Consider the following 22,954-nt stretch of genomic DNA (forward strand, 5'->3'; position numbering starts at 1 on the left):
CTCCTCAGAGTCTGCTCATGGAAATCTTGGTCAGTGCTGTGTTAGGTGCAGGCCCCGATCCTCAACCTCCGGAGTCAACCCTTTGATTCCATGTCATTTTGCAGACGAAAAGCAACAGTGGCCGTCCCTCTGAATGAACGAACAAACGACTGGATTGGGTGTAAAGACGAAAAACAGCAGGATAGAAAGGAAAAAACGAGTTCATATTCAGTAGTTGCCCTTTACCCCCCTCTGAATAAATGGACGAATGAATGACTGCCTGAAAATTGGGTGTGAGATTCAGTCAGCAAAGCACACGGAGGCGAGGTCAACAGCAAGTTGCAGCTGGTCCAGTTGGATTGCTTTACAGTTAGTTGTTGGGGAGATGAGGAACAGAAGAAACTATTCATTATTCAAGATTCGACGAGGAAGCACAAGGGGTTCACAAATGCTATGCTCTCTAGCTGTAGCTCATTGCTGCATACAGCTATGCTCTTCAGCATCCACAAGAATCAAATTAATACGCACACATACTAATCCAACAAGATGTTAGTTCTTTTTTTTTTTACATACAGCAGGCTCATCATCTACAGGGCATGAGAAGCAAGAGAGGCGTTGTTTTACTGGCAGTGGCAGGGTAGCAGTACAAATCAAAGAATGGTACAGTACAGGGCAATGGGGGGAGAGAATAATTTGTGACCCCCCAAAGCAAGCAAGCAATTCGTCGACGATCGTCGCCTCAGAAGGAGTGCTGGTGCGGCGGCGGCACGCCTGACGCGGACGCGGCATTGGCGGTGCCGGCGCGCGCGCTGAGCTCCATGCAGCGGACGACCTCCGCGCGGCAGGCGACGACGCGGTGGAACACCGCGCGCACCTGCCGCTCCAGCGGCGCGAGCCCGTCCTCGAGCGTCCGGCACGCCGCCGCCAGCTCCTCGGCGCGCTCCGTCACGTCCCGCGCGCGCTCCTCGCCCACGATCCCCTGCCGCCGCTCGTCGTCCTCCTCCTCCTCTTCCTCCTCGGCGATCTCCTCGAGCACGCTGTTGAGCTCGCGCGCGGCGCGCTCCACGGCCTGCATCTCCGCGAGGAGCCCCGACGTGGGCGCGGAGCCGGAGCAAGATCCCTTCTTTTCCTTGCGCCTCCACTCCTCCGCGATCCTCTCCTGGAGCGCGGACATGGGCGCCGCCCACTGCGCCTGCTTCGGCGGCGCGACGGGGGGCCCGGTGGCCCCGGACGCCCGGTCCTGGCACGGCACCGCGCCGACCAGCGCCCACATGGCGAAGACGAGGACGGAGCTCATGGTGTAGAGCGCCAGTCCGAGCCCGCACCCCGCGCCCGGGGCGGCCGCGGCGGGCGACAGCGGGTGCGGCAGCGGCGCGAGGTGCGCCGCCATGGCGGTCATGTGGCGGCCCGCGGACCAGTTCTTGGAGACGCTGAAGGAGAGCGCGCGCATGGTGCGCGAGGAGGGCGAGGCCGCGGAGCCGCCGCAGGCCTTGGCGGATGCGTCGTCGGCGGGGAAGAGCCTGGAGATGGCCCTGCGCGCGCGCGCGAGGTGCGCGGTGTGGAGCGACGGCGCGAGGAGGAGGCAGGACGCGGCGGCGAGCGCGGCACGGTGCGCGGCCCGGACCGTGGTCAGCGTGAGGGATGCCGCGTTGAGAACGTCGAGCGTCTTGACGGCGCGGTCGAGGAGGTCGCCGGCGAGGCGGTCGGCGGGGGGCCTGGCGATCGCGGCGGCGACTGGGGCCAGCGCGAGCACTCCGCGGAAGGCGTCGTCAGAGGAGACGACGGCGTCGAGGAGCTCCGAGAGGAAAGGGAGGGTGAGGAGCGACGGGGAGCCAGGGCCAGGGGTGGCGTGCGCGGAGAGCGCCTGGAGGCGGGCGGCAACGTGGGACTGGAGGGCGTCGAGCGCGAGGAGCTCATCGTCCTGCGCTGGGTCGAAGGAGGCGACGGCGGTGGCGCTGCGGCGGAAGCTGAGCATGCCGAAGAAGCCCATCCCGGAGGGCGGCGGCGGCTCGGCGGCGGCCATGGCCTTTATCGGCGGGTCTGGGTCTGGGCCTGGGCTTTGCCTTCCTTGGGGGAAGAGGATGAGGAGGGACCGAGGGAGGCGGAGTCGTCGTGGTCGGAGGAAAAGAGTGGAGGGGAGGGAATGGTGGGAGTGGGACACCGCGGCTTCTGCGGGGCCGCCATTTATATGGCCTCGACGATGACGGCCGGCGGTGGTGGCCTGGTGGGCTCGCATCCCCTTCTGCCGATGGGCTGCTGACGCGTGGGTCCACGGGCAGTTGGGCACCACGTGTCAGTGTGAGGACGGACGAGACGCGTGGACTGGTTCGTTGGGACTTGGCAGGCGGCTGACTTGGTTGCCTGCCACTACGTCTACGTCTACGTGTACTCCTATATGTTTCGCCTGCTGACTTGGCTCGCCTCTCTTGTCTTTTGTCTCGTCTGCTCGATTGCGCGATGGACCATTTCCATTTTATTCGCAATTATTCTTCTCCTTTTATTATCCTATATATTTTGGAAATAAACTAACCGGCAACTACTATATCTCTGCCTTATCTTTTCTTCCTTTGTTTGCAATAGATAGGGATTCTTTAGATTGGTTAGTACTAAAAAAATAAAATTTTAGCTAGTCGATTTTCAATGGGAGGCTGTTGGAATCCACCTCTAATTGGTTAGTGAGTTATTTATTTATTATATACACTATTAGCATATATTAGCAATTTCAAACCTACTAATGAAACTACTTGTTATTAGTCCTATAGCTAAAAATTAGTAAACATACCATCCACTCATGCTGATTTTAGTTGATATATTTTTAGCACTAATGGATAAAAATATGCGCATATCATGGGAATGGTGAATTTTGTGGAGAAATATATTACCGACATCTTAGTTAAAGGATGCAAAATATCTAAAGTTTGATTAAATTCATTCGTAAAAAGTAGCAATATTTTATGACACTAGACGTGCATTGAAAAAACACATTTCACGATAAATTCGATGTGTAACCGGTGCCACATCAAGATAACAAGGGTACTACAGGATGAGACTGTTGTAATACCCTACGATGAATATATGCAAGCGAGATCTAGTTTACACACTCTGATCAATTGTGTCTTGGAGTGTGCAAAGTTCAAGTGCTAAAAGTCCAGCCCCTAAAAAACAAAACACCAAAAGTCCCGAGACCAAAATTCTAGTGCTTTGTATCTTGATTTTCTCCTTTCGTTTATAGCTCAATTAAGGGGAGAGTTCAATGACATGACGAGGGGCCCACCCTAAAGACTCAACTACTACTCATAGTTGTTGACCCATACATGATGTATGTTTTCATTGTGCCACAATGACGAGCATATTGTGCTAAAGTGGCCAATACGAGAGCCCATGATATTGGGTACAACGTAGGTGGAGTACATGCAACTACATATACTTTATAATGATTATGTGTACATCTATATCCCCAAGCATGACTACATGACTAATGTACCCGCATATCGTACATAGTATTCACAGATACACATGTAGTCTTGTATGTGGCTATAGTGGTTGTTGCACCTATACGCACATCATAGTCTCTATGGGTATTACTTATAATGTCTCGGGCATGGCTATAACATGCCTTTTGACCATAACATTGTCCATCACTATAAATGTGATGGAAGGAAGCATTATCTAATTAGCCCAATATTGCATGTTGTTTTGATTAGGGGAGCACATTATGTCGGAGTCATGCTGCCTAGGGTTTTTTGCTATAGGGATCGAATGGGTGAAGAGTGGCCACATGATGTCGAGGTCGACCCCAATCATGATAGCTCATTAGGAGCAGTTGAGGAGCCAACGAACATTATTGGAGAAAGGGGTTTTGGAACCCTAGTGTCGATGTATCGATTAAGCGCCAGCTAGTAAATTTGTGATGCATGTTTTTAGACCCGGATGATGTGCAAGTATGACACAAGGGTTATACTTGTTCGACCAAAATTTCTACTCCAGTCTTTGATGGCTTTGCACTACCGGTACCTGATTGCTCGTAGTAGGGGTTACAAGCGAGGCGGGTGAGGGAGAAGCTCTCAAGTATCTAGTGTGTGTGCGCGCGCGATCTATTGAGTTGTGGTTACGACCTTGTTGTCATTGTTTCTGGCCCTTCATTTTATAGCTCAAGGAGAGTGTACATTACAATTGCTTTCCCCGTAAGGAAAACAAAGATGGGCCCTTTGCTTCATGTCAGTGACATCTCCCCCCTTGTCGTACGCTGGTCCAATAACCTCGTACTTGGTGACGTGTCTTGGTCAAGGTGTCTCCATGTCGTGCGTGCGGGTATATATAGTGTCATGTGTCGTCAAAAGACCTTGATTCTGACAGGGGTCGTACCGGAGTTGGCAGCATAGTGCCATGCATTTCCGGAATGGGCTGCCACGCTAGAGGCTTCATTCGTACCCTCCGGTTCCACTGACTCCCCAAACCTCATATATGGATCGTCCGCAGTGTTTCTCATGTCCTTGTACGAGGGACGTGGGGTTCTACAATTGATTTAGACGCAATGAATATGGGGGTTAAGCGGAACGAGGACAGCCCTGACTCCATACCACGTCGTGATGACGTTGCTGTAGTGAAGGCGGTAGGGATGTCAATTTAGCCCGCAAACCCGAAACCCGATGGGTACCCAACACACATAGCATGGTTACCACCAACTGATAGAACTGGTACTAACACAAACATCAGTATTATATTGATTTAACCGTCGAGGCCATAGAGAGTTATTATTAGTACCGAATGATGGCTCTAACATGTACTAGTGTTACTTCTTTAGTATGGGCTATAACCATCAATCAGTACTTAAGAGATTTAAAATGAAATAAAAGCATCCATTATAGCAAATTATGTGCTATGCTAGACGCCAAGTCCTTTCGCAAGAATTGGGGTGTGGTCCGTATCCCTGATGAAAACCTACGAATGATGGTGCACGGAAGAATGACCGGTCAAGTTCCTTCTTCTTTTTCATATTTACCGCGCAACTCGCATTGAAGACATTTTTTTGTGTGCTGACGACGAAGTCAAGGTCCTGCTAGAGTATCACAGCGACTGGACAAGAACGGTAATAAAAAAAATATAACTTCTCTTGACCTTATGAGCAGCAGATGGGAGAAATGGATGGATATGCAGCAGCACACACTAGCCAAAGAGAGAGAGAGACGCTGATGGAGCAGTGCGTGCGAATGAACGACCGGCAAGCAACGTAGTACTACGCAAGGCAAGACCGTATACGGACGTCGTAGACATGCTTTAATTCAATCCGTCCTTAATTTGACTACTACTGTACGCGTTTTTTTAACCAAGACCCGATGGAAACTATGACATGAATAATTAATATCAGCATCAGCAGTCACCTGCTCTGATCTGCCATAAGCACGGCCACACGCATAATAAGCGAGCGCCTCTAAAGGCCAGTTTTGGCGGACACCACTTTTTTTTTTCTTTCGAGGAATTTCTATTTTCTCAAAAGAAAATTAACTAATTTTTCTTAGAAAAATAAAAATCACTTAAAAATACTGGGTTGCCAAACTAGACTTTAAATACATATATTTTTCTTATGTCCAGACATAATGTATATCTAAATGCGTAGCTAATTTCTCTTAAAAAATGAAAAATTCCTTAGAAAAATAGAGTTGTCAAACTAGACTCTAAATACATGTATTTTTCTTATGTCCAGACATAATGTATATCTAGATGGGTAGCAAAGCTAGAGAGCTAATAGCTACTAAAATTATATGAGACATCCAAATAACCCAACTAATCGTTTAACTATTAGTACTAGCTAGTTTTAGTTGGAGACATCTAAACACCTCCAGCTAATAGTCTAGCTAACTATTAGCTACACCTTCAACTACGCATTAGTTATTGGCTGGTTCAACTTAGCTCAAATTAACTAGTAGTTAGTCGACTATTTGTTACTTATCTAATTTTACTAGCAACTTTTTGTTCAGCTAACCATTAACACCTAGTCAGCTAGTCTACTCACCTTGTTCGAAATTCTAATCTGTCTTCACTGTGCCCTTGCAGGCGTAAGAATGTAAGATGCCATTCAACGATAGGCTCATAAGGTTCAGCAGGATTACAATATGCAATGTCGACTATCTTTGTCTTTATTTACCAAAGCACCAACACGGACACTTTGTCTGATTTTAGTTTTGGAAAAGTTGTTTGTACAACTTCCATATAATGTGGAGGCAACTGATCTATCCTTGTATTTTTTTTCAATTCAGATTTGAGAAGTGCAAAAACACCTCACATATTTCCTACTTTCTAGCTTTCTTATGGAATTGCCACAAACAGTGATAGATCTAAAATTTTACCCTAGGATATGCCATCTAAATTTTTTATATATATTCGATCAAACGCCTCACATCTATAATCTGTATAATTTTGTGCCACCTAAGGGCTTCTTCGGTTTTACCCCAATCCATATGGATTGAGGGTGTTTTAATCCCTAGTAAGTCAAAATCCCTCCCGATCCGTATGAATCCCCTCCAATCCATATGAATTGAAAATAACCGAACAAACCCTGACAGGGTCACACAGGGATCCTCATCAACTCGATCAATGGAAGGAAGCAATGTACTAACAAACAATCACATGTAATTCTCATCACCCACCAGTCAACACCATTCCTCCACGACAAAACCAATGTTCTCTTCTCAAGGTATAACAGCACCCAGTTAACAATAATCGCTACTGAAAATATAACCCAAGACAAGTAACACAGTAATGCAGTGCCACACATACACAAACAGCAAACCAACACCACCATCACATTCCTAATAATAATAACCTACAGCAACATCTTTACACGTGCTTTTTTTTCCTTTCCCATCCCTCCTTTATGTTACAAAGGCCACAACCGCCCGACGACGACGACGACCAACAGTGCAGCTTCCTCAGCTTCTGAACCCAAAGTTGGACCACCTCCTCCCGGCTTCCTTCTTCGCCCGCTGCGAGTTGGTCCCGAACAGGTTCTGCAGCGACTTCTGCTTCCGGTTCCGAGACCGCCCCGCCTCTTTCAGGAGCTCCGCCAGCCGCTTCTTCTCGTCATCCACGTCTGGGTTCGCCGTGCCAAGCTTCTCTTCCCTCACCTTCAGCACATGCTCCAGGATCTCGATTGCATCCTCCACTCTGAACATATATACATAGTGGGGAATGTATGCAGAGGCGTGTTAGTAGCTATAGTGCGACACAAATGTACCATCCCAATAAGAATAGCTAACCTGTAATCTGTGCTATTTTCAGAGATATAAGATCTACATCTAAATACAAGCATGGTGGAGCCTCAACTCCACTGCCCTGCTGCAAATTTTTCTCTGTTACTAGTTTCGGAAGCATCATGGACGATGGGTACAGCGATGTCTACTTCAGAGAGCACGAAGCTCTAAAGGATCGATAAATGGGCATAGGACTCTCTAGTTTGGAAAGCAAGAATAAATGGGCAACTGTACCAAAGTTGGGTACAGAACATGTGGGCAACTACACCATGGACCATAGATCATGACATTGCATGCCAGAAATGATCATCTGGTAACTAACTCATCAACCAATCTAGGTACTAGTTTCTCCTAATCAAAATCAAAGCAATTTTCTTACACAGGATAATCTAAAGAAGGAGCTCAACCCACAGCACCATCCAGAACCCACAAACCCCCACAGCCATTCAGCAAAAAATTAGATCTAACAAATTTACCACTTCAGGTAGCAGGAAAAAATCTCAGCGCCCCTTCTTACTCTCCTAGTTCTTAATGTTGTAAATGATGAGACACATACAGATATACCATTATGGGCATATCAATAACACCTAGAGATCCTAAATGTGTGGTTGTTTACACCATCTATCTGTACTACAGATTAGAAGTATGTAATTGCATCACAGACAGAGATATGACATATGAGCATGGATTCTGGATAATGACTGAAGGTTGCAGAAGAACAGGATACCACACATACCTTCCCATAGCATCATAGATTGCAGCAAGGTTGCTGTACACACCAAGAGTATCAGGATGAGAAGCGCCACACTCCTGCTCCAGAACCGCCCTTGCCTCTTCAAACAACTGTGCAGCCTCGTCTATCTTGAACAGCTGCACGCAAGCTAGCCCCATCTGGTTCAACAGAACGCCGAAAAATGCCGACTTCCTCTCACCAATGGCCCTCAACTTTGCAACCGCACTCTCGAACGAGTTCCTCGAATCTGCATACCTCCCAACCATGTAGTACAGAACACCCATCTGTGCCTCAATACCGGCAACAGTGCTCCACTGCCCCGGTGAGCCCTCGAGCAACCTGAGTGCCCTCTGAAGAAGCTTCAGGGCCTCATCGAGATCGCCAAGCGCCTCATAGATGGCAGCAATCTCCATTAAGCCTCCAGCGATCTCATCAGGGGCAGCACCTGGCGCGGGCTTGGCATAGACACGCAGGGCGTTCTCGCAGTAGGATTTAGACTCACGGAGCCTGCCTGTCCGGTGGTAAAGGTCAGCAAGGCGGACGTAGACCGACGCAACCGTCGGATGGTCGTCGCCACGGGCCGATTTGAGAACAGTCAGTGCCTTCTGGTAGGAGAAGACGGCCTCGTCGAAGCGGGCGAGGGCGAGGTACGTGTTGCCTATGGCGACGTCAATGGTGGCAACCTCAATGTCACGGCCATTGGCAACCATGGTCATGGAGGCAAGCACGAGGTGCTCAAGGGCGCCGTCGTAGTCACCCTTGGCGTCCAGGACGAGGGCCATCAGGCGGCGGTCCGAGGCCTCCTCGAGGGATGCCGGAGCGCTGTGCTCTCGGTGGATCTGGAGGGCTTCGCGACACAGCTTCTCTGCCTCGTCGAACTGCAGAGCTTGCACGTGCGCTTCCGCCAGGTACCTGCTCATCAGTCAGTTTTGAAAAGTAACAGAATTGTCATGCTTCGTCCCTTGTAAGAATTATTGGGTGTTTGCACGCAAGAAGTCAGTTCTAACTTCTAATGCCGAGATCCACGGTTATGTGTAACGACTAACAACCAACGATGGGGGAAGACATCACTTGTTTGGCTTCGGCGAGGTTTGATTGGAGGTAGTAAAAAGAAGAAGAAAATGACGCCTTTATGGGAGAGGCGAGATCTAGATCGAGAAGAAGTGAAGGGGGGTTGATGATCACCTGCAGGTCTCTGCGACGCGAGGATCGCGCTCGCCGAGCGCAGCCATCTGGATCTCGAGGCCCTTGCCGTAGCAGGCGATGGAGTCGTCCATGCGGCCAAGCATGGCGTGCGTGTCGCCGAGCTGCATCCAGCCGGAGAAGGCGGCGAGGGACCACTCCTCGCCCCTCTGGTCAGGCTCGGCAGGCTGCAGCTGCTGGTGGTCGTCGCCGCCGGTTGCACCGGCCTCGGCTTCGGCCTCGCCGTCGGCAGGCGCCTCTGGCGGCGGCGTGACGACTGCGACGGCGCGCTCGAGGACGGGGATGGCGTCAGCGTGGCGGCCGAGGCCGCAGTGGATGGCGGCGGCGACGTGGAGGCTCATGGCGAGCTCGAGCTCGGCGCCCTCGCCGCGTCGCTCGAGCGCCATGGCGGCGCGCTCGGCGAACTCGAGTGCGCGCGCGGCGCCACCGCCCTCGCTCGACACCATGGCGTCGCGCGCCTGCTTGAGGAGGAAGGGCCCCAGATCCGGGTTGTCGAGCGAGTCGTCGGCGTCGGTGGGGAAGGCCGCGGGAGAGGGCGAGGGCTTCCGAGGCTTGGCGCGCGAGGAGGCGGACGGCGACGGGGACGACGGCGCGCGACGGGGTAGCGGCGACGAGAGCCGGCGCGGCGGCGGCGCCGGCGCCGGGGGCGAGTTGTCGGAGGCGGCGAGGCCCGGCATGGCGGGCGGGGTTAGGTGGCTGGTTCCTGGGTGTGGAAGGGAGCACTAGCTGGGTGTCGTCTAGGAGGGAGCGAGGTGGCTGGCGACGACTACAGGTCGCACGATACCATTCCGGGAAGGAAAGGGCAGCGGCCAGCAGGTAGCAGGAAGGGAGCGGGACGGGGGCTCGCTTGACAGCTGAGGCTGAGCTGCTTGTAGTGAAGCAAAAGAATCGGATACGATAATTTGTTTTCATATTTTTATCCGATATTTGATTAGTATTAGCTATATAATAATATAAAATATGATTAGATATTGACATTATGATTTTAGGTATTCATATTATAAATATATAATCCAATATTTGCTTGATACTACGTATTTGGAAAAATGCTCCATGCTTCATGATCCACTATTTCGCCGTCGCCGCAAAATCCTCCGACCTCGCTCGCGCCACCGAAAACCAAACGAGGAAAAATGCCGTCCCCGTCCCTCCTCCTCCGCGCTCCTCCTCTCTGCCCCTCCCCGTCCCACCCCCCGCGCCGCTTCGCTCCCCCCTCCCTCATCACCTCGTCTCCGCCTGCCCGCCTCCTCCCTCTGCGCCTGCCCTCCGCCGCGTCCCGCCACACGCCTCGCGCCGGTGACACGCGCGTGCCCGACGACCTCATCCCGATCGCGCGCTGCTACGAGGGCCGCCTTGCTCGACTCGAGCTCGCCGGCGCCGCGCGCCGGGAACAGGCCGTCGCGGCAGCGGCCGCGGCCGGCGGAGGGGCTTCGGCGGAGGACCACCTCGCCGCCGGCTCCGACGCCATGGTCGTCGAGGCATTCCTCCCCGGGCCCCATGGCGGTGGGACGACCGCTTCCTCCACGCGAGTGGTGAGTCAGTAGCCAGTACTGCGGCCTTTTCTTTTCGTTTCTTTTCGTTTCTTCATTCACAGACCTCAAGAGCCGGGCTTGTGTTTTCATCGCTCCCCGACACATTGGAGATTGAACTGCTTTTACCTCCTAGATTAGAGAACTGCATTAGTTTTGCTACAATGAGCACCCATTCAACACCTATTTCATAGTTCTTCAGTATTACATCTGACAACTGGGTGGAACTGATCTTTTGCAAATATGGCGACTTGGAAAACTCAATAGTTTTGTGAGCAATTTTTTAGGTACTCTTGGATATGCATATGCTCTAAGCACTCATTCTTATGTGCAATGCACAACTGGGTCACTAGGTTAAACAGTTAGACAAAGCCAAATTCACCATGAACATTCCTCTTTCTCATAGAGGTGCTTTTGGTTTAACTATGGAATGGGCCTATCCACCTTTTGTTGTATGTCACTCTAGGATAGGACATACCTAGTGGTTTACTTGTGTATGTGAATAATTTACAGCATGGCCCATGTTTTGCTGGATCATCATGAGTAAACAGTGGCATTTTTTTTGTAGATTTTGCAAGCCAAGGAAGTTAAAGATAAGGCCAGTAAGATAGAGAAACAGTTCGGATCTGATTTTTTCTTTGCAAATCAACCTGATTCAGAGAGTATGTTGGCTATGGCCTTTAAGCAAGTTGTAATTCAGCGGCTCTCAAACTTTCGGCTCGAGGTCTTCCCCCCAGGTTCAGAGAGAGACTTCCAAGATTTTGGCAAACCCCGAAAGGTGTGTGCAAACTTGCAAAGTTCACAAATTTTCAATAATATTTGCTGCTCCATTTACTTCTTGCTCATTTGTTAATACACACCAGGGGTCTTTGGATTGTAGTATCAGCTCATCAGATGGAAAACTTCTGTCTTCTCTTGCTGAGGCCATTTTCTCCTGTGTCATTGAGGATGTCAGAAAAAATCATTTTGGGAGCATAGGCAGTTTTTTTCAGAAGCGACAGCTCAACTGCTCAATGGATTCCTCAGTTTGTATACACAAAACTTCTGAGGCAGAAGTAGTGAAAAATGCTAAGAGGTGTCTGGAGATCGTTAGTTTAATGAAGTCTTCTCATGAAGTACGTGAAACAAAGAATGGATGGTGGCCACCTCCACATCATGAAAGTTTGGTGAAGATTGGGGGTCCTGAGTTAGTGCTTTGGGCCAATGAGTACATTCCTACTTATAAGCTGCAAATTAATGCCAACGCATTGGAGAATTCTAATCTTGAAGTTGAAGGTCTTTATGAGTTAGAAAGTAATAGGCGGGAAGTTCTCTTAACCCACTCACAACTGGTACGCTGTTATTCCCTCCCTATCTTCTGTTGAACATACTTGTTTTTTAGAATATGGTATTTTGTATGTTTTTTAACTTGTTTATGTGCATTTCCGCCACTTGTAGGTGGAACTAGGGAACGTTCTAGACATGTACTTTGAAGATCAATTCACATTACCAGGCAAAACATTCCATCCTTATTGGAATCCAGATCTGTCAAAGATTAAAAAGAACAATGTAAGCTGATACCTTCCTGGTCAAAATTTACTCATTTAAATATTTATCAAACTCTTCATGATATTTTATTTTATGCAGGGTTACTTGAACAACCTTTTCACTTTTTTGGCTGGGACCTGTATTTTTCTTTTTGTCACCATCTTTGCTCAGTTATGCTGGCCTCAATCCTTTAGAGACAAAAGGCTATTCAAGGAAAGTTCAAATGCCTCATTATCTCAGAACTATTGTTCCGATATCAAGTCTCTTTATAACAGTGAGGTACTTAGTTATCTAGTTATGGGGGAATTTGTTGTTTGCCCAAGGTAGATTGATGATAATTTTAGTGTTGGAGTGCTTCTTGTGATATGCTATAAACATTTCACATAACATTGACACTGCAACGATATTTCGACTAATACCTGAAGGAAAGTTCCTCATGCCATTTTACATAGTTTAATTTTTTTCTCAATTGCTTATTCATACTTCTCGCAATGACCAAACAAACACCTACTGCACCTAACTTCTGTCAGAAGTTGGAACTCGGGAATATTCTGTCGGGCTGCATCTCATTTGTTTCTGCCCCCCTTGAAAATTAGTACTATCAGGATGTGACACTTCATTTATAAATATTAAACAAGTTGAGTTGAAGTCAAGCTTGTTATATTTGTCTAGGGAATACTGAATTAATATGCCTGCATAACTGGATTGTAGCATAACTACCCTATTCAATATTTATGTGTGCTGCATAGTTTGTCTGATTTACTCTTCAGGTACAAGCTTATTGCATGTCACTTGTTAAGAAAATGAAAGACTCGTATGGCTGCCCTGGTGATGTAATGGTTGATTCTCACATTGGAGCATGGGTTGGAGAACTACCTAACTGCTTCAAGGCAATCAGTAGTGAGGATGCTGCTGCTTCTGGCTCTTTTCAGTATCCTGACACTCTTAGCCAAGAAAATCAATCCCAGCCAGTGCCAGTTAATACTAAGATGTCTCATTTGGAACAAAATGATAGAACCCAGGAATTTCCTCTGCAGAATATTGCTAGTTTTCAGGTACCTCGTGTGACTTATAAAAGGGAGTTCTCTTTGCAGTAGATGTCTTTTTGTGTATTGATTATGTATCTAATGTCTATTATCACCTTTGTTTCTAGCAAATATCTTTCATATAACATTTATTCATATATCAGGATATACCTGCTAAATTAGAACCCACCTTTTAGTTGCCACACAATAAGGTATTGTGGTGTTTGCTAAGTATTCCTCTAAGCTGGGTTGCTCGAGGTTTCCAGTGCTATTTCTGCATTGCGTTTTGAATTTTATGATAGAAAAAAATCTCTGCATTAGAATTTATGTAAAAAAAAACTACTAGTTTATTTCATTCTCTTGAGGTCACCAGCTCACACTTATACCCCCAACTTGATAAACATATTTTTAGGTGGTCATGTCAGAAGAAGGTAAAGTAGTGGGATTTCAGCCAACTAACCTCCCAGCTGTGAACCATTGGGCAACAAACCCACTAGCAACACTTCTGTATCAAGGACGGTCACTTTCTCCAGGTACAACAGGAGCAATGGGCTTCTCTTTTATATGTATGGGCACTGGGCACTGGATATCAATTTTATCTTTTGAAATGGACTTTGTCAGGCATTATAGAACCCAGGCTCAAAATTTCTCGTCCAGCTAAGGCTGCCCCGATCGAATTATTGATGTCAGTAAATCAAGATTCCTTTTTTGCTTTGGCAAGGCCTGTTGAAGACCCAAGGTAGCAGAGGTGCTATATCACATTTTATTTCTCCTCTTCATGCTTTATATCGAGCTGTTCCCTTTCCTAAATCTGATTTCTATTAATTACCATTACTCCTGACTTTTGCAAAATCTTTTAATTGCCAACTTCTCATAGCTTTTACAGTTTTACTCTGCATGATACATGTCTTTTGTGATCACCTGATCTTAGTTTGCCTATTATGTTGCCTTCTATAAAGAATTGACATGCTTTACTGTTAGCCTGTTAGATGGTGTTATGCGGCGTTCCTTAGTTCTGCATAATATTATTGGTCAATCAAACTTTAGAAGTATATAGAGAAGTATTACTGAAAACACATTTGATGATCATTGCCTCTACTGGTGGTTCCATGTATGGTTGTGAACTAGTATACTAATATATGTTCCGCTTAATTTCAAGCACTAGGCATTTAATTTAAGTAGACAAAAAAAATCAACAGACTTATCTACTGACCACATTGTTATTGTTTTTGGCCTTCAGCGAGCTTCCTCAGATTGATTCTACTGCAAGATTGTGAACAGTTCCAAAGATGTGAAACGAAACAAATAGTGGCAGCTGAGCCTGAACAGGATTTAACAAGGTGCCTGAGTTATGAGAAAGAAATCGACTAATGGGCCCCATCATTTTAAGTAAGATGCCGGAGGAGTGGTGGTGGCTGACGTGAAGAAGAAATTCCACTAGTATCCCGTCGGAGTGCAGGAGGAGCGATCGGAGGGGCACAACAAACGTGGGAAATTGGTGGGCTTTGGCATAGGCCAAACTCTGTGAATGAAAAGATAATGATCTATATATTGGCAACGACTACTATGCAAGCCGTTCTTTTGTGCAAGCGTGCAAGCAAACTATCTGATCCATTAAATCGTGATATAACCGTAGGTCACATTTAACACTTAAACCCTTCCACTCCAGCTCAATACTCTTTATAAAAAAAACCCTAACAAATCATGGTTGTATCTGTGGTTGGATTGTAATCTAATGGATTAGATGGTTTGTTTGCACGCTTGCACAGAATGACTGCTTCATAACAGTCGTTGCCATATATATTAGGTTCTGTTTGTAAGCACCCAATTTTTAAAAGCTGATTTATAGAAATTGAGGTGGTTCCAAACATACCGGTTTATGACTCAGTTTATAAAATTAGATTTTCAGTTTATTAAAAATCAAGAAGCTGGTCTCTCCTATCTAAAAAATAAAATTTGTTTTCTTAAAAACTGAGTTGTTTCCAAAACAGGGCCTTAGTTTAAGCAGAATAGTGTAATACCTTGTGTCTAGGTAGACATGTTGCCTTACACTGAATTATGATGTGTTTTCTGTTTGGGTCGGTTACTATAGAAGTCCTAGTAAAATTGTATATGTGGAATCTTAATTGAACTAAGTTTTCTTTCTTGTAGGGCACCCGGAGACTATGACCCATAAGCCCTCCAGCTCTCTATGGTTGAACACTTGAACTATAAAGTCTTATATTCAGAAGTATCTACCGAGTAGGATCAAACACCATTCGAGTACTTTCTTGGGAGAAACCATGACCACTCTTCAAATCTTCAAGTCTTCTATATTTGTCACCATACTATGAAGAGTCTGTTGTGCAATTCTGATGTTTTTTTCGAAGAACTTTGAACGCATCGTGATGATATCTATCCCGTGGCACCTAAGCCTAAAATTGGCTTACACCAAGCCAATTATAGGGTCTCCTAAGTTAATTATAGGGTCTTGAACATCCTTCAAATTGGCTACCCTGTGTCAGCTACAGGGTCTTACATCCTTAGTGATATTGATGAGTAATGATCGCTTGTTATTTTTTTTTTTTTTGGTAAAAATAACCCTTGGCAATTTCATACGTTGGTCTTTCAATGTTGAATAACAGTTCCCGAGCTTAGTTGGAATTTGCCGTGCAGGCTAAGTTACGACAATGTGCGATTAGAGCCTTTCTTGGTGAGTTACAAGTAGGGATGGCAATGGATCACGATCCAAATGTTTCTTCATAATTTGTTTGATTTTTTTAATAAGTTTTAGTTAAAGTGAATAAAAATAGAGTCTGATGCTAATTCAAATTGATCCTTAAATTTTATAGGGTGTCTATTACCGCTCCTAGTTACAACACTTAGTGCTCCATTATTCACATAAATAAAATCTCAACTATACAAAAGATGAGACCAGGACAACCTACCACAGTTTGGTTCAGAAACAATGCAATAATGCACCATACAAACTAAATACCGGAACCTATCTAGCTAGGATCGTGTGTAGACTGTAGAGTGATCATCTTCATCGCCGCCATGGCCATAGCAATGTTGTGTAGACTGATCGCCGTCGCCATGGCTGCCGCCACTGCCGCTGGATGCCTTTGCAAATCTGCCTTTTACTCTGTTTCGTGTGTTTGCCCGTGCCTTCCGTGATGCATACATAATTGTCTTGCCATACCTATGTATGCAATCGCAAAGAGACTATTGAATTGTAAAAAATTATCTTTTGTATAGAGATGCATTATGTTCTTACCAGCTGTTTCATTTCAGAGCATGTTTCATTTATAAAAACAATTCAATGAGCTGAGAGTACTAATTAATCATATTGAACAACACATACCTCCTGTTCTTCCTCTTCTCCATGTATCTCTGTTTAGCCTCCTGCCTCTTCTGCAGTTTGGTTTGTCTCGCCTTCACGTCTGGGCTCGCTCTCGATACTTGCTTCAGCATCACTGCCATCGCCGTCGCCGCCTCCTGCTGCGGAGGCGTGTCTTGGTCTTGGTTGCCACCTAACGCCGACGGCGTCAGCAGCAAGTGCTCGCTTGGGAACTTCTCCGGTGACCACACCGGCAAGCCGCTGTTGTAGTAGTTGCATTCTTGACGAAGTTGACGAACAGGGGGAGCAAGCAGATCCAGGTATGGCGTCGCTCTGGTGCTTGTGTTTGCAGCAGCAGTGCTTGTCACTGAATTGTTGAGCCGAAGAGCTGCATTGTCGGCACCAAGAGATTCCACAGCATGATCAGTAGAAGACCGGGTTACGGTTTCCAGAGAATATGATGAGGATGGTTTTAATGGCCAAATATCATCATAATCCAACGACCACGATGACCACAACGAATCTGGCTACAACATCGAACAGTTGGATGAGCAGCTATATACCAGCAAGAAATTTAAACGACTCATATGACATTACGTTAATAAATTAACTACATATAACATCGCTCATTTGGCATAGCTCCGGTTCCAAGATTTTTAATTAAACCTATCAGATCCTTAGGATATTCCCAATGCAGAGTTTTATTGTACATTTTTCAAAAATGTTAAATCATTTTTTGTCTATAAAAACGTGTATCCTGAGTTTAATTTAGATGAAATTCTCTCATCTCTCTTTAAACTATCTATGTCTCTTTGTTTAATAAATTTGTGTCATATCATATTTGCTTACGTGGCATACTTGTTTAGTTTTAGTTATTAGAAGTCTATGTCTCTCAGCTTAATAAATTCTTGTCATATCATCATACTTGCTTATGTGGCATACTATTAAAAGTATAAGTTGAAAATCAACATGATCTGAATATCAAGATAGTGATATTTGACTATGGCGAAAAAGGCGAAAAAATATGTCCAACTACTTTTTTTATTTAGTAGAATAGAAAAGGACCTCTGTTGTTAATTATTTCTTACCTTGGAAACTTCTCCAATACTAAATTAATACACTAAATAAATAAATAAAATATGACACAATTGACAGACTATCAGATATATGTGGGATGAGGTGGTATGTTGTGTTACATCATTATCAAAATGGGACACTTATCTTATATATGCGCACATAGCCATGGATGAGTATCACTTGTACATATTCTAGAAAAAATCTCAACAAATATATAAGTCTAGAGAATTCCTAATATACCATGGTAACAAATATATAAGCTTCATATCTTGTCATGGTTGTTATAGAAGATTCTATAACCTTTATTCCATACATATCTCATGATTAGCCATGCTTTATAGAAGATTATAGAGAGTTGGATATCTTCACCGCCTTAGAAGGAAGGCGGTTGAGATGATGGGTAGCAGTGTTCAGGGCCTCTACCCAATAGCTAGCAGGAAGAGACGACTGAAAAAAGAGACAGTGAATCATGTTGGTGTGGTGCGAATAATCCGTTCAGCCCAGCCATTATGAGGAGGTGTAGGGTCACGAGAGTCACAACTGGACGCCATAGGAAAGAAAGAAATGAGCGAGAGGCAGAGTTGTGGGACTCGCGGTCGTAATCGCACTGGAGAGCATGAACCAAGTGACAGAACTAGATGGAGACCTAGGCAATAAAGTGTGTGAGGGTGTGAAAGGTGTCAGACTTCAACCGTAAAGGAAAAGTCCAAAGAAAATGAGAGAAATCATCCAAAATCACAAGTAGTATTTGTATCCAAAGAGGCTGAGTATGAGAGATGTCCATAGATCACAATAAAAGATCAAAAGTCTGCTCATCCCTAGAAGAAATAGTAGCAAAAGAGAGACGAGTATGGCAGCCTAGCAGACAAGCATGACAAATACCCTCAAAATGTCCTCTACTACGTGATCTCTAAACTACTGGCAAGCTTGGTCATGACGTAGAGTCCAGTGTAGCCGAGACGATGATGCGAAGTGGTGGAGGCCAGGACAAGCAGGGAGGACACGTCGATGGTGAAGGTGGATGACCGGATCGTGTAGAGGGGCTTCAAGCTATCACAACGGGCGAGGAGGGTCCTGGTGGACAGATCATAGATAAACCAAACAGGTCAAACTCAATGGAATAAGAGTTGTCAATAGTGAACTGACAAACAAAAACAAGATTACGAATGATGTGAGGAGCGACTAGAACTTCGTTGAGGTGGAACGGGCCCGGGAGAATCGAGTCACCTACTGAGGTGACCGGGGGAGTGGAGTTGTTCCCCACAATGATATAGGAAGGGTGGGAGAGATGTAGGGGATGTGAGCAAGATAACATGCTCACAGTGGAGGTGGTGTGGTAGGAGGCGCTAGAGTCAACCACCCAGTCGACTTGGGGTGGATTCGGCGCCATGGTACCGAAAGCTACATCAAGGGCAGCCTGGTCCCAACCTCCAGCCAGCGGGGATCGTGGTAGCGGAGCAGGGGTCCCCGGAGGTGGGAGGAGCAGAGCCGATGTCGTGGGCAACGGAGAGACACCATAGGTTGGCAACACCAAGAGGGACGACTAAGGAGGATGTGGCGAGAGAGCACCCGAGGTCGGGCCCAGCCACATGGAGATGGTCTTGGTCCAAGGGTGGTAGAACGCCAGCCACGCCGGGCCGCCACTAGCGACTGCCATCCAGGCATCCACGCTAGCAGGCGAATGTGGGGCTCTAAGGCTAGGGTGGTGGGAGGGCGTGCAGGGGTCCCCGTCGATGGAGTGTAGGGGCCTAGCCACCAGAGGACACCTAGCCACTAGAGGGTGCATCGTAGAGGTTCGTGGCAGTGGTGGACTTGGCCTCCATGGTAAACTCCTCGAGGAGAAACTCATTACAGACGTCGCCAAAGGAGGGGAAGCACACGGTCCGCCTGATAAGAGCTTTCAGGTGGTTGTAGCAACGACTAAGACCACGTAGAAGGTTGAATACGAGGGTGCGGTCGGCAACGGGCTCGCCGAGATCGTGAAGGGAGTTGGCCATCCCCTTCATCCACCAATAGTACTCGATGATGGAGAGATCCCCTTAGGAGAATAGGTGGGGACAAGGCATCAAGATGGAGAGCCTAGGCCTCCCTATTGTCAAGGAACTAAGCCTCAAGGGAGACTCGGGCCTGGCGAGTGGTGCCCCTCACTCATGGACGATGTCGAAAAGCTCGACGGTGAGGGTGTCGATGATCCATGTGATAACGATGTTGTCCATCTAGATCCAATAGGGAGCCAAATGAGTGACGACGTTGTCGAGGACGTGGTCGATGAGAGTGTAGCGATGAAGCATCAGGAGCACCTGATCACACCAGTGGGCGAAGTGGGGTGACGCTGGATCCAACACAATGAAGACAAGGAACCGGATGTTGTGAACTCCGGCCGCCTGAGCAATGGTGGTGGCAATGAGCCTAGTAGTGATGTGGACCGCAGGGGATGCCGGGGTGGGCGAATTGATGCGACTGAAGAAGAGTTGTTGAGCCTTGGCTAGCTAAGCGGTTAGAGACTTAGAGTAGTGTGGACAGCATGCTTGTGCTCACAGGCTTGGGTCACGGGGTGACGGCGGACTGGATGGTGGCAAGAGCTGCGACCAGTGAGGAGATGCTAGTCGGCTGTGTCAGAGCGACGGAGCTGGAAGGAGCGGTGAAGCCGGGGGGTGGAACCCACGAGGTGTGCTGTAGGAAGCGAGTGGGTAGGCAGGCGGGTGAGAGACTGCTAGTGGGCGCAGTGATGCTACCCATGCCAGCAGCAGCAAGGTCAGTGTCGGTCATGGTAACCGGGTAGTTGGGAAGGGCGAGGTCGTTGGTGGTCGTAGCAGTGGCCACATCGGGGAGGATGAGAGGTGCCAGGGTCGTTGTCGGAGGATCCATGGTGGCAGCAGGCGTTGGGGCAACCGGCGGCGTGGGGGCGGCAACGAATCAGGACAGTCGGCGGCGTGGGGAGGCACGATAGCCGTGGATCGGGGCAACCGATGTCACGGGTAAGCGCGGCGGCAGGGATCAGCGCAGAAACCGTGACGGGCGACGGCGGGTTTGAGTCCAGCGGACCGAGAGGCACATCACAGGTCGGACGGTTGCAGCGGGCATCATGGCGGGTAGAGGAGGGGAAGGAATCGGAAGGGCAGTCGAGTGGCCTAGTGGTGGTCGGCGGAGGTGGGGTTGCCGACGGCTGTACAAGTCCCGACAGCGATGGAAAGGTGGGGTGGATAAAGAGAGAAAATTGTATGTCCTAAACCCTAGCTCTGATACCAAGTTAGGTTGTGTGAAACCTAAACACTAATGTATGATAGAGAATATATTATATAGTCCATTACATGAGAGGTAATCAGTTAAATACAAGAGATCCCTCATCTAACCCTAACCAGAGTCTAACAAGACGTGTGAGCTGCATCTCAATTCAGCTTTGTAAAAATTTGTAATTTGCCATTAGTTCAGTCATCAAAACAACGGCTATATAAAAATTTCTGTTTGAGATCCAAAAATGTTATCATTAGCTTAGTTGTAAGCTAGCAAATATGTAATAGTATGTAGCTACCTTATAAATATGTAACAATATGTAGCTATCAAGTTCATCACATTCATAGTATGTTGTTCATCACAAGATCTGTTGCTACCGGAAAGATCGGATGCTTGCAGTTTGACGTTGACTAGGTGGGGAGCCTCGTGTCAGGAGGATCCAGTGGCGACACCTCGGTAGGCGGGATGTCAATGTAGAAGATGTGCGTGAGGTCCACGGGGTCGGGGTCCAAGAACCCGGTGTATGAGTGTGTCGGGTTGCGGGGATGGCCCTCGGCATCGCACCTGGCGCCACACACACACGACACGTACAACGATGCCCGGTGGATGGTGTGTTGTTGCATGAGCTCATGGGGCTAGAATTGTCAGAGATCATGAATTATATTTTCTAGTGTAGTCTATATGACAATATTATAAGAAATAAAACTTCTCTAATCAGTAATCATAGATTTGACCTTTTGGAAAGAAAAATTTAAGATCAAGAATTATTCTTGCATATGACTTGAAACTATGTTTGAGCCATTGTGTTGGCCTTTTGTTTAGTAAATTTGTCATATCATTATACTTGCTTATGTGTCATACATACTAGTTTAAATTTAAGTTATTGGAAGTAGAAATTGAAATCAACACGATCTAAATATCAAGATAGTGATATATGATCACAGAAAATGACAAAAAAACATGTCCAACTACTTTTTTATTTAGTAGAATAGAAAAAAGAACTCTCTTGTTAATTATTTCTTATTCTGAAAACTTCTCCAATATTAAATTAATACACTAAATAAATAAAAAATTATATGGAACAATCGACAGATTATCAGATATGAGTGGGATGGAGTGGTACGTTGTGTTACATCATATCAAATGGTCAAAATGGGACACTTACCTTATATAGGCACCCATAGGTCATGAATGAGTGTCGCTTGTATATATTCCTGAAAAAAAAAATCTTTAACAAATATATAAGTGTAGATAATTCCTAATATACCATGGTGATAGTCGCCTAGAGGGGGGGTGAATAGGGCGAAACTGAAATTTACAAAAATAATCACAACTACAAGCCGGGTTAGCGTTAGAAATATGATTGAGTCCGCGAGAGAGGGTGTAAAACAAATCGCAAGCAAATAAGAAGTGTGACACGCGGATTTGTTTTACCGAGGTTCGGTTCTCACAAACCTACTCCCCGTTGAGGAGGCCACAAAGGTCGGGTCTCTTTCAACCCTTTCCCTCTCTCAAACAGTCCCTCGGACCGAGTGAGCTTTCTCTTCTCAATCAAACGGGAACAAAACTTCCCCGCAAGGACCACCACACAATTGGTGTCTCTTGCCTTGGTTACAATTGAGTTGATCGCAAGAAAGATTGAAAGAAAGCACGATTGCAAAAGAGCCAAGCGACAAGAGCGACAAATAACACAAGGATCACTTTCTCTCTCAAGCCACTAATCACTAATGATCTCTTTTCTCAATTGTGAAACTTGGAAAGATGGAGGCTTTGAATGTGTCTTGGAATGAATTGCTAGCTCTTGTATTGAATGTTGAATATTGGAATGCTTGGGTGTTGTGAATGGAGGTGGTTGGGGTGGTATTTATAGCCACCAACCACTTCCTAGTCGTTGGGCCATTCTGCTGAGCGCGGACGGTCCGCCCTCCTGGTGCGGACGGTCCGCCCCTGTAGATCAACGGCTGAAAATGCAACGGTCAGCAGTAACGGCTATATCAACGGCTATATTGCATTTAATGCGTCGTCAGATGTCAGACAGAGCCAGTCACGGACGGTCCGGTCGTGCACCCCGGACGGTC

At 46.8% G+C, this 22,954-nt stretch overlaps 3 protein-coding genes across 8 annotated transcripts; 1 reads left to right on the forward strand and 2 right to left on the reverse strand.

The window, feature by feature from the left end:
• Positions 1–513: 513 nt before the first annotated feature.
• On the reverse strand, positions 514–2,121 carry LOC100501758 (uncharacterized). Its single transcript, NM_001196421.2, has one exon. The coding sequence runs from the start codon at positions 2,000–2,002 to the stop codon at positions 719–721; it is 1,284 nt and encodes a 427-aa protein (NP_001183350.2). The 5' UTR covers positions 2,003–2,121; the 3' UTR covers positions 514–718.
• A 4,489-nt stretch (positions 2,122–6,610) lies between these two features.
• On the reverse strand, positions 6,611–10,011 carry LOC100191827 (uncharacterized). The gene is made up of 3 exons (NM_001137251.1): positions 9,148–10,011; positions 7,966–8,874; positions 6,611–7,143 (listed from the first exon to the last, which is right to left on the reverse strand). Exons 1-3 carry the CDS (start codon positions 9,840–9,842, stop codon positions 6,909–6,911), a joined length of 1,839 nt encoding a protein of 612 aa, NP_001130723.1. The 5' UTR covers positions 9,843–10,011; the 3' UTR covers positions 6,611–6,908.
• A 222-nt stretch (positions 10,012–10,233) lies between these two features.
• Positions 10,234–15,843, forward strand: LOC103626515 (uncharacterized). Of its 6 annotated transcripts, none has more exons than XR_552986.4 (10): positions 10,234–10,697; positions 11,263–11,472; positions 11,558–12,025; positions 12,132–12,242; positions 12,321–12,500; positions 12,992–13,276; positions 13,659–13,779; positions 13,868–13,985; positions 14,487–14,586; positions 15,398–15,843. XR_552986.4 is itself a non-coding variant. In XM_008646929.4 (9 exons), exons 1-9 carry the CDS (start codon positions 10,299–10,301, stop codon positions 14,521–14,523), a joined length of 1,929 nt encoding a protein of 642 aa, XP_008645151.1. In that variant the 5' UTR covers positions 10,238–10,298; the 3' UTR covers positions 14,524–14,835. The 6 variants fall into 6 exon arrangements, 2 of the variants coding, with proteins under 2 accessions (XP_008645151.1, XP_008645152.1); XR_004849439.1 differs by having other exon boundaries at positions 10,264–10,697; positions 13,868–13,994; positions 14,487–14,744; XR_552985.4 differs by having other exon boundaries at positions 10,264–10,697; positions 14,487–14,744.
• The last annotated feature ends 7,111 nt before the right edge of the window (positions 15,844–22,954 follow it).

This window comes from Zea mays, chromosome 5 (assembly GCF_902167145.1).
Source record: "Zea mays cultivar B73 chromosome 5, Zm-B73-REFERENCE-NAM-5.0, whole genome shotgun sequence".
Taxonomy (NCBI): Eukaryota; Viridiplantae; Streptophyta; class Magnoliopsida; order Poales; family Poaceae; genus Zea; species Zea mays.